Here is a 10,999-nt window from a genome sequence, read left to right on the forward strand (position 1 = left end):
GAATGTTTGAAAATAGGGTTTGTAGTGGAGAACCTTTTTCGGCTTTGACGTTGGTGGGCGCGGCGTTCATCGATGACGAGCGGAAGCCGCTAAAATCAAAACTAGTTGCGAAACGCCCGTCAATGCACAGCAAGTTGACATTTCCGCGACAAAACAAAGTGACGGACGCCCTCTCAACATGGAGCCGGAGAAAGGTAACAGACACCCGTGTGGCGTTGGTTGAGCCGTGTGCGTAAAGTTTCAACGGTCGCTTACCGGTTTGCTAACGTTAATGCTAATGCTAAAGCTACAAGGGACGGTTACAGACTGACTGCACGCGCCATTTTCCACCACTGTCACTCTGGTCCACAGGAGTTTTAAGTCACCTGAGTACGCTGGAGGTTCGGGCGAGGAGCCGCCAAATTCAGCCCAGGCAGCGGAGTCGCGTGGAGGAGCTGCGGGCTCGCGCGAAGGCGCTGACCGTCCACAGGGACCGCCTGAAGGTCGAGATCCACGCGCACAAGGTACAGTAAAGGAAGAGAATCCATTACCTGACTGGAAATTAACATTATGTATTATCAACATTTATTTACAGCGCACTGAGAAACAGTTGTTATTTTGCCACGCACTAAATAAGTTCATGTAGCGTTGTAGACCACTGTAAACAAGCACAATAAGAAACTGATTGCATTCGGTTCACGGCTGCAACTCATAATTTTTTATATTACTATAATATTAATCCGTTTCAATTAATTGACGAATCAGATCTAAATAATTCCAAACGTTAATTCAAGAACAAGAGAAATTGACAGAGCAGAAAATGCACAAACAGATTGATTATGAACAAATTGGCTATGATTCAGGGACTGGTTTCGTCTGTCAAATGTTTGGAAATAGGCCAAACTGTTGATCACTGTGTTGGCTTCGTCTAATTACAGGGTTCCAGTGAATTCTTTCAAATCTCAAAATAAATTAACATTCTTCAGAAAAGTGAATGTGTATTTGTCTAATGACTTGTGTTAACACCCACGCAATGATGACAGAAGAACCAACAAAACTGTGATATGGTTTTAGTCAGGACTCTTTTATTTTTTATTTTCAGATTGCAACCTTTTCGCAAAAATTACACTTGAAAATATAATGTATATTATGTGGGGGTTTTTTTGGTTTTGTTTTTTTAGTAGTAGAACAATATAAAGTCCCAGTAATTCACAAGCTTACACGAAAACATACTTTCACATACATATAATCCAAATGTTGTGGTTTTCTCTTTTTTATAGGAATAATGTAATATTGATTTTAGTTTTTGACTTTTTTAATGTCAAATTTTGACCATTACTCATTCAAATTATGACTCTCTTCACAACCTTTTTCTAAAACGCAAACAAACTGCAAAACATATTTTTCTTACCACATTACCATTTCATTGATTAATGACTACTAAGAAGGGATTTCTACTAATTTGTTGACAATGATGTCCTCCTCAGCACATTGAAAAACACAAGACGCGACTGAACAATCGGGGTGCAGCGGCAGCAGAAGAAGAAATGGAGACTGGAGACAACAAGAATGAACAACTTTTGCATCTGATTGCCAGAGTAATGCAGCTGAAACAGCTTCTGTATGCTCATCACATCATTGGTATGCTTCCATTACTCACTACTTGGACTCAGCAACAGGCCATAAAATAAAAAGTACCCCCCCTCCCTTATTTTATATATATACAGTACATGTACACTTTTTTTTAAATTACTAGGTGGCTACGACATCACCAAGATCCGCAGGGGGAGAGGCATCTGTGTGACTCTGTCGACTGCCTACGAGGGCGTCTATCTGGAAACGTACAACATGGAGTTGGACGTCAGGCCGACGCTGAAAATCAGTCGCCACAATGTGCCGCCGTTTATCCCACTGGGCGAGCTTTGCGAGCCGGCCGGTCGGCAGAAGGACCTCAGGGGCTTCCTGGACCCGCTCATGACACGCCTCAACGCCTTCGCGGGCCGCAGGCAGCAGCTGAGGCTTGTTAAGGTGACTTTCTCGTTTTCTCCCTGGTACGGCGAAATCACGCGCCATGGATCTGCTTTTCCCCAACCGACCCAGCGCCACCGCATTCCACAATTAGAGATAATTTGGAGTTCCCGCAAAATTGACGAATCATGGCCGCAACAGATGCGTAAAGGAGGTGCTTTTTTCTTGTACACGGAATCCAGTTAGTTGTGTACATTTTCACACTGACACACAGCATACCCATCCTGGCTTTACAACATATCCTCACTAGACGGCAACACTGAAAACAATGTTTCATTTTGATTTTGGCGGTCAAGTAAGCACACCCACTCGGGGCTGCATGCTAAAAATTTTTACGAGGGGTACAGTGGCCCCGATCTTGAAATTTTATGGGCATAGGTAGAAAATTTGGGGATGCGCACTGTAAATTGACTTACAAAGTAAATCTTCACATTTCCACTCATTTTCCTTATACCTACTGTTAAATGAGCTGAAGTGTGGAACAGAAGTTTGTCAACCACAAAATTTTTTTTAAAAAATAATCAGAATTTGAAAAAATAAACCGTAACAAAAAAAAACCCACTCGGAATAGAAGTGTGGCCTTGTTTACTCAGGAGCTCCATCCATCGGTGACGGTGATGGAGAGCAACATGCTGTGTTCCATCCTGGTGCTCTTGTTGAGCACGCCAAGAGAGAAGACGTCACTACTCTGCACCCTGAACTATACGGACCACACCAGATGTCTGCCCAAGGGGGTCCACTTTGACTGTGAAGGTGGGTGACTGAAAGAGGACTTTTAAAACATCATCGAAGGCTCTAAATTGTCCATAGTAATGAATTTTAGAGCGGAAATTGAGTAAAGCACACTTATTTGATCAGAATGGGCTGCAAAATCTGTCAGGGAAAAGACTTAAATGTCACTCTCTGATATCATGAGCAATTTCGTCTTTTTCCAGACAAGAAACTTCTGGAGTCTTCCAGGTGGAAAAACAACCGCAAGCTTCTCATGGAGACGCCAGTTCACAAAGCTTTGGGCGCCATGAAAAATATGGATTGCATCGGTTAGGCGTCATACACACTCCCGCTTATCGTTTTTGTCCTGGAGCCTCTGAATGAATTCCGTCACCTTATCGTGCAAGCGCTCCCTCTGAATGAGCCTTGTCTTCTCCACCTGCTCCCGAGCCTCCCGCCGCCGCTTCTCCATCTCCCTTTCCGATATGGTGTCGATGGCGGCGATGCTTTTCACTTGCACAAACGACAAGCTCCTCCGCAGACGTACTCCCCCGCTGCTCGCCAGGGGTGCCGACACGGACCTCGGAACCTCGGCGTCAACGAGGGTGATTATTTCCTTCATGGCCACGTCCACCGTGGCTTTGGGCTCGCAAGCCTTCACCATCAGCACCCGCCTACGCTCGCTTCGCAGCCAGTGTTGTCGTCGTTGCAGCATTCGGCAGGTGTACCTGAATTCTTTTTCCAGCTGGTCCAGCTTGAGACGAAAATCTCGTTCGTCCTTCTGGTTGAGCACCCTCAGCTGTACCACTCTTGGCTCCATTAGTCCTTATGGAGCGTTTCTGTCAATGCTTTTTTTGTTTTAACCCCGTGTTTTCTCAGACCAAAGCCATTTGCTGCTATGGCTCTGTCGCTGCGTGTAATGTAATATACCCATTGTGTTTGAGGTTGGCGGTAATCTTGCAGTGGCACGAACCTTGCTAGATTGTGTTTCAAGTGGCCTTCGGGGTCTTGTGTTGCTGTACAGATAAAAGTGTTGTAATTGACTGCTTTGGGAGAAAAAAAATACATGAAAAATACTAGCAAACAAATTTTTTTAAAAAAACACTGAAAACATTACACGATACAAAATTGTTTGACTAGTTCATTAGAAAAGTAAATGAATATTACAGAAGTACTAACAGAAAATACAAATATCGGGAAAAAGTCAAATATATTTCGGGAGGAAAAAGAAAAAAGTGCTAAATTAAAATTCTACGTGTAATAATGAAAATACATAATCCATTGGGGTTTCTTGTATGTTGTTAGAAAAAGTAATGGAGAAATACTGTATTTGACACAATTGCCAAAATCGTATGGTTTTAGGTTAGAAATAAAAATATATTTTCGAAAAATAAAACCATTTCTTTAAAAAAAGCTACATCAGCCAAGTCTGTTACTTATAGCCTACATTCACGATAGAAGTTAGAGCACCCCAATTAAAGATGTTTTTATTAGCTTCTAAAAAATTATTTTTGTTTTTCTTAATAATGTAGGACCTTTTTAAAGAGCAAAAATCCAACCTTGCCGTGGGTAAATGGCATACAGTATTCATAAATGTCGATATGTTGGTCGGAAGCGTAATTTTTGTGTTTCAAATGAATTCGGTTAATACAGTATATTGGAACTTTTGGATGAAACACCACACTTTGTATATGCGTGCTTTTTATTTATATATTCTTTACCTCTGTCTTTGTCACCACTACACTGGCTGTTGTGTTTATATGTTCTGAATCCTAAAAAAAACATAAAAGGCAACTTGCCGCATCTTTCCGTAATGACGTAATTCCCGGTATGTACTTCCTTGTTCGCTGTGACAGCGCTTTGCTAACTCGTCTTTTTAGCTAACTGCTGCTCCAGCCTCTCCCACTCAGTCATGATGTGGAGGACGCCGGTGTATTAGTGAAATAATAACCCGCATGTCAACGACACTCCTTGGGTCTAAGTCGAAAAGACAGCCGGTGGAGAATATTTGGACTCGATGAATTGATCCCCAAAATTTCGTTATTAATTCGTCCAGAGGGTAAGCGTCTACTTTCTTATGGCTACAGTTGTGCTAAAGTTAGCTTAGCACCGTGTCGAAAGTTCAGCCCGGCAGCAGTGTTTGACATAGTACCCATAAGCATTTTAGTCAGATTAAAGTCCGGTTCAAAACTGAAATACTTTGCTCTTTTTACTTCAATGTAAGTTTTGATTCAGTGGCTAGTAAGAAGTGGTGGAGGTCGAAACTGAAAGTGTATAATCTAACCCTCATCTTTTATACAGAAGTGACAGTTAGAAAAAATATGATAAAATACCGGTAACCATTATTCAAAGTAGTGTTTTTTTTTTGTCCAGGCACACATTCGCTAAATCTCGCCACCACGCTTAAATCTCATTAAAAGTCTATGTAAAGAAACAGACAAGTTAATCATGCACCCCCAGTCCGTCACTACATGTCGTTAGCTCACATCGACGAACCAAAATACATGAATTTCCCCACGGCACACCTGCTGATCCCGTGACACTGTGGGTGTAAAACATTGATTTAAGGTACAGGAGTTCATTAAACTCTTGCACGTTTATTACAGAAGCAAATAAATAGACAAAGCTTTGGAAACTATTACCAAATGAGGTCTTCAGATTGAAGTGTTTGACAAATTTAATAAACCTTCACATGGGCATCATTATTGCACAAAGCACATCAAGACACACTTGATTTCTAGCCCAGTTTCTTTAATTAATGTTGAAATGGCATAATTGATCTAAAGAGAACGTTCAGGGGAGTGATATCCGTTTCCAAGTGAACTGGATCCTCCTTTATAGCCTGGAAACGTTTTGAAAATGAGCCCACAAACATGCTGTATCCAATGCTGCGCAAACACAGTGTGACAACTTTCAGACTCACTGGGGTACCTAAAACATCATCCATTTCTTATGTAGCAAGAAATTAGACTTTGTGGACACGCTTGTAAAGTAAGATGTCTACATGAAGTTTTACGGTACTTCCTTTTTTTTTTTTAGTTAGTTCATTGACTTCCTCATTTAACTTGCATAAACTAAAAAGGTATGTTGTCTTGCGTTCTTTTTGACATGACAGTGTTCATTTCACCAGAACCTCCAACATGGACGACCCCAACAAACCTCGCAAAATGTCCACGGCAGGGGACAGCCTGTACAAAGTCCTGGGCTTGCAGAAGGGAGCATCGCCCGATGAGATAAAAAAGGCCTACAGGTGGGTTTGACTGTGTCAAATGACACCGTTTTTTTTCTTTCTTAAAACTCATTGTCGTAGTCGTTAACAATGCCTTTCACCCCTCCAAAAATGTTCCCACGATAAATAAAGTTGTTTCGTTCATATGAAGTGAATCCATATGTTCTGAATTTAAACTGGCACCATCATTAAAACTTGGTTCACTGCAGAGGCAATGTTTTAAGTTGCATTTTAACATTCTTAGCTGTCACACAAGTGACGTGAAACACTGTTTATATATGAAAATAAATGCAACCAATAACCACAAGCCCTTTGAAGAAAGGAGGAGGAGGAGGCAACCTGGAGGCATTACAATATTTCAAATTGACAGTGCAGAAAATTCACAAACATGACTTAAGATTCACTAGTTTGGTCTGTCACATGTCCGAAAATCAGAAATGGAGTTGACCATTGTTTTTCAAAGTAAAGCTTTTGGAATATAAATAAATGTAGTTATTTAACCAATTTGGGCGAAATAACTTAAAATGTTTGAAGAGCATGCTGGGCCATACTTTGCCCAGACCCGCTTTCGCTTCTTACCGATTTGAAGTCTTCACTCACAAAGGCTGGTATGGTCTGATTCTTTCCGTGGTGGTGTCTCCCGCAGGAAGCTGGCGCTGCGGCACCACCCGGACAAGAACCCCGACAACCCCGAAGCGGCAGACAAGTTCAAGGAGATCAACAACGCCAACTCCATCCTGAGTGACGACAACAAGCGTAAGATCTACGACGAGTACGGCTCCATGGGCCTCTATGTGGCCGAGCAGTTTGGCGAAGAGAGCGTCAAGTACTACTTCCTCATGTCCAAGTGCTGGTTCAAAGTGAGTTGCAGCCTAAAAACCCGGGGCAAAACGGTTTTGTGAATCCCCACATATTTGCAATTCACAAATTCACCGAGTCACGTCGTCGCTGAAAATTTTACATATTCGCAGAATCGCTGCATACTGGGCTCTATCGGTAACGCCCTCCATGGTGCAAAGCACCGACGTAACATTGTAGCGTTCTACCCCCCCAAGTATTGACACTTGATTTCGCACGATGCCGCTTCAGGCCCTGCTGTTTTGTTGCGGCATCCTCACGTGCTGTTGCTGCTGCTGCTGCTGCTGTTTCTGCTGCGGCAAGTGCAAATCCTCCGAGGACGAAGAAAGAGACTTCTACGTGGACCCAGAGGACCTGGAGGCGGAGATCAGAGAGCAGGAGGAAGGTGAGCCGCAGCTTTCCGTCTTGCCGACTTTGGTCACCGTGCGAGTTTACGAGAAAGTTTCCTGCGTGCTGCATTCAAGAAAAAGTGGGAAGTTTCAAGGCTTGATTTGGTTCTTCACCCTGCGCCTTGAAAAGATTTCCTTAATGCAGCATTCACTGCAAATGAAGAAATGTTTTACCTCTGACACGGTTGTTGTTGTTGTTTTTTGTCTGCGCGGTCATACAAAATTGACAACCCCCTTTTTATTCACTTTTTTTTTTTTTTGCCGTTTAAAAAAATAAATTGCAAAATTAACACATTACAGCATAAGACAAAGAAAATCAACAAAAAAAATAATAATTAAATACCGAAGGAAAAAGTTTAGTAAAACTGTCAAATATTCTGCCTCTAATTCGTGTCTTTATTGTAGGCGTTAAGGGACCAGAAAATAAGTTATTTTATTAATGTTTTAAAAATTGGTTTTACGAATCTTAATATGCCAAATATCGTCGTTGTCCTTAAAAAAATGCATGTCATTTGCCCCACTAGTTCTTACAGCTCTGCACTCACTAGCTCGAGAAGGTGCATTCACAAAAACTGGGATATTTCAGACCTCTGGTACTGACTTATTTCAAAATTTGAGGCTTTCTGAATTGTGTTGTGTGATGTTTCACAGCACGAGACACTGTAATTGTTATTCAGCCGAGCTCGTCTGCCACCGTCGACGCTTCCGGCAAAGGTGACGCCGCGTCAGGTAAAGTTGGGCTCAACACCTGCGTGTCGGCACATTTTCAGAAACGGGCAGCTCACAAAAGATTGACGCTTGTTTAATGCCACAGACCTTAATTTAAAAAAAATAATTCAACTAGACATTAAATAGGCGACTGTTGCCGTCATACTTGACTCAAGTCACGTGACTCGACTTGTCCGACTTGAGTCAGCAATTTCGTGCCTTACTTGGCGAAAACTTGGAAGACTTGAGTTGACTTTGACTTGCTACGCATGAGACTTGACCTAAACCTGAACTGCATGTCTTTTCAAGTCTTGTTCTGTATTTTCAAGATAGTGTGCCTTTTATTTTGAAAGAACCCCCCCCCCCAGATGTGAGCTTTGGAGTGTCATCAGCAGGTTGTGGGGAGTCACAGAATGACATAAAAGTGGGGGCACACTTGGAACTTTACGTCTTGCTCCCTCCCTCCTCCTTTGCGCGGGACTCACCCGTCTCCTCTACTCGCCGGAAAAAAGCGACTGTCCAAAATTAACTTCAAAGAGACGGCTCGCGCTGCAAACAGCCTTTCAAACGCCTAAGACGGAGGTCGGCAACCTGTGGCTCTTCAGCGCCACCCTTTGGAGCTTTTTCAAAAATTCTTGAAAAAGGAAAAAGATGGGAGAGGGAATTTTTTTGTTTTTATATGGTTTCTGTAGGATGACAAACATGATACAAACATTCTTAACGTTTTCCAATGCTGTACAAATGTGTAGAATCAATATTAAATTTCAACATTTCTGCATGCGTAAGTGCGTGTGTATGCGTGGGTGTGCGGTAACGGGTCGATCGCGGGGGGTTGGTTGATCCAAAAAGGCCAATTTAGTCATTTTGATAGTAGGCTAATATAGCAAATACAGATACGTACAACTTGTGTTGCCTTCATGATAAGGCTTTTAATTTTTTGCGGCTCCAGACATATTTGTTTTTTGTTTTTTTTTTGGTCCAATATGGTTTTTTGGGTTGCCGACCCCTGGCCTGAGAAATCCCATTAGCTCATTACCGATGACAGACAGGATTAGCTTGACTTTATAGAACTACTCCAAATTGTGAAAGCAGTAATCGCCCCTTGCCTACTCGAAACTAGACAGTTATGACCCGCACATTACTCCCACCAAGTCACTTTTAGACCCAGTGTCACAATTAAATGTTCTTTTCCTTAAGCCTCGAGGTACTTGAAAACTTCATTTTTGATTTTGATTCATTGTACCACTGCAGGCGAGGACACGCCCATCGTGAATCAGCCCCACGCCAGCAACGGCTCCACCTTTTCTGCCGCCACCCCAGCCGCCGTGCATCTGACGGTCGAGGAATGAATGCCCCGAAACGCCCCCCATTTCAGAAGTTTGGATCCAATTCTTATTTTTTTTTCCTTTTTTTAATCGGGACTCCGACTTCTCAGAGGGGCTTCCTTTGTTTACAGCAGCAGTTGTTTGGGGGTTGTTTTTCTGTGCCACAGGGTATGCTTTTGGATCCTCTCATGTTTTATAAGGAACTGTGCAGAAAGCTGCAGGCCGCCGCCACCAGATTTCCTTTTTTTTTTTTTTTTTTTGTCTTAGCACTGTTAGAATGACCCTTACACAGGGTTGGGCCAAAACGAAGTGTACACTTTTATTGAATGTTGTATAATATATTTTTAAAAATTACATTGACAGTTTTTTCCTCTCCCTCCGTGTTGCTTATTATATATTCATAGCAGTGAAAACAATCCATAGCGCTCCGTTTGTCCATCTGTTTTGTAGTTTGCTGGTAGATGGAGAATAGTCGAGAGTTTTCGTCATCATTCTTGCAGGGGGGCGGACGTTTCCAATCGTCCCCTATATGAATTCCGTGGGTAAAACAAAAACGGCGCACCAAAATGGATCGCAATATATCTACGTGGTGCACTATTCCTTCACAAAGGTTTGCGGGTCTTTGGTGCTGTATTCATTTGTGCAAACTTGCTGCATCCTTATGTTAGTTTTACAAGTCACATTGACTGCTGTCCAAAAAAAAAAAGGTTCATTATAAGAACAAAGCGACCAGTGATCCCAAATTTCTGCACAGTTTTATGTCTATTTGGGAGAGCGTCACGGACGCCTCTCCAAGCACTTTGACAACACTTGCCAAAATACGGTGTCCACCTTTACCTACGGGCAACCGGCGCCACTGAAAGCGTTTCACAATTGTCCGAAATTCAACGTCACCCATCGTAAGATGCTGTTTGTTCATCGCCGAAAATTGGGCTTTGGGTGTGAAATTTCTGGCCCAACCTGAAATGCGCGCTCACCTTTCCAGGTGAGCTGAATTCGATGGTTGGGAAACCTGAGAACATACGTGGATCCATAAACCGAGCAATCCATTTATCAAAGATGTTCCTTTCTGTGACTCTCCAGTCTCTCTGCCTTATGCAGTTTATCATTCAGGTTCTTGTTGGAGAGCAGCAAAAGGGTGCAAAACATACCGAAATGCTGAATAGCTGGACACGTGCATTCATTCAAGTTGAGAGAAAGTCAAATGAAGCTCACTTGGAAATATTGGAGCGCAGTCTAGGTTGAAATGTCAAAGCCTTTTGAGTCGCATATACGTAAAATATAAACACTATGATCATGTGCAAAGCCAAACATTTGCTATTTCCATTTTTTTTGTGGCGACATTACATGTTTTGAGGTAGAAGCCAACTCTATAGTTTTTTTTTTTAATTTAGCTGTATCCGACATGAACATGAGATAAAGTTCAAATGTGATCATTTTGTTTTTTTGCGGGGGCTCACTCAAATTCAAAGACACCCCCCCCCCTTTGAATTTGAGTGTGCCAAGCGGTCCGACATGAGAAATGCATTTAAATCATTTTAGTCAATAACTTGAATGTCTCTTCTTTTTTTTTTTTTTTTGACATTCCCGTGAGTATCGCATTTACTTGCCCAATGATGTAAAAAGGTGTTTTTGTTCCTTATTTTTTTCTTTTTCTTTTTTGACTGAATAAACTCAGGTTTCACTGAATGCAGTCTGCTTGTAGCATTATCCCCCCCCCCCCCCCCCCACACCCTTTCAGTCAAGATAGCGTGAGTGAGAACAGGTTGCCG

General features: G+C 42.2%; 2 protein-coding genes across 4 annotated transcripts; both read left to right on the forward strand.

The window, feature by feature from the left end:
- The first annotated feature begins 85 nt into the window (after positions 1-85).
- On the forward strand, positions 86-4,518 carry cenpo (centromere protein O). The gene is made up of 6 exons (XM_086127541.1): positions 86-194; positions 352-503; positions 1,467-1,620; positions 1,736-2,007; positions 2,601-2,760; positions 2,943-4,518. Exons 1-6 carry the CDS (start codon positions 179-181, stop codon positions 3,050-3,052), a joined length of 864 nt encoding a protein of 287 aa, XP_085983667.1. The 5' UTR covers positions 86-178; the 3' UTR covers positions 3,053-4,518.
- Positions 4,519-4,593: 75 nt separating this feature from the next.
- On the forward strand, positions 4,594-10,916 carry dnajc5gb (DnaJ (Hsp40) homolog, subfamily C, member 5 gamma b). Of its 3 annotated transcripts, none has more exons than XM_086127238.1 (6): positions 4,594-4,777; positions 5,834-5,968; positions 6,594-6,807; positions 7,037-7,190; positions 7,846-7,923; positions 9,154-10,916. In XM_086127238.1, the coding sequence occupies exons 2-6, from the start codon at positions 5,859-5,861 to the stop codon at positions 9,249-9,251; spliced, it is 654 nt and encodes a 217-aa protein (XP_085983364.1). In that variant the 5' UTR covers positions 4,594-4,777; positions 5,834-5,858; the 3' UTR covers positions 9,252-10,916. The 3 variants fall into 3 exon arrangements, with proteins under 3 accessions (XP_085983364.1, XP_085983363.1, XP_085983365.1); XM_086127237.1 differs by having other exon boundaries at positions 5,849-5,968; XM_086127239.1 differs by lacking the exon at positions 7,846-7,923 and having other exon boundaries at positions 5,849-5,968.
- The last annotated feature ends 83 nt before the right edge of the window (positions 10,917-10,999 follow it).

The sequence above is a fragment of the Hippocampus guttulatus genome, chromosome 13 (assembly GCF_054856545.1).
Source record: "Hippocampus guttulatus isolate MCC_2025c chromosome 13, RoL_Hgut_1.0, whole genome shotgun sequence".
In the NCBI taxonomy this organism is placed as follows: Eukaryota; Metazoa; Chordata; class Actinopteri; order Syngnathiformes; family Syngnathidae; genus Hippocampus; species Hippocampus guttulatus.

What these genes read in the sequence shown, in the direction of transcription:
- dnajc5gb (XM_086127238.1), top strand. Translation starts at nt 5,859, where the DNA reads ATGGACGACCCCAACAAACCTCGCAAAATGTCCACGGCAGGGGACAGC. An exon ending in GAGATAAAAAAGGCCTACAG is followed by an intron (nt 5,969 to 6,593) that starts GTGGGTTTGACT and finishes TGTCTCCCGCAG; the next exon opens with GAAGCTGGCGCTGCGGCACC. An exon ending in CAAAGGTGACGCCGCGTCAG is followed by an intron (nt 7,924 to 9,153) that starts GTAAAGTTGGGC and finishes GTACCACTGCAG; the next exon opens with GCGAGGACACGCCCATCGTG.
- cenpo (XM_086127541.1), top strand. An exon ending in TCGAGATCCACGCGCACAAG is followed by an intron (nt 504 to 1,466) that starts GTACAGTAAAGG and finishes TGTCCTCCTCAG; the next exon opens with CACATTGAAAAACACAAGAC. An exon ending in GGTCCACTTTGACTGTGAAG is followed by an intron (nt 2,761 to 2,942) that starts GTGGGTGACTGA and finishes GTCTTTTTCCAG; the next exon opens with ACAAGAAACTTCTGGAGTCT.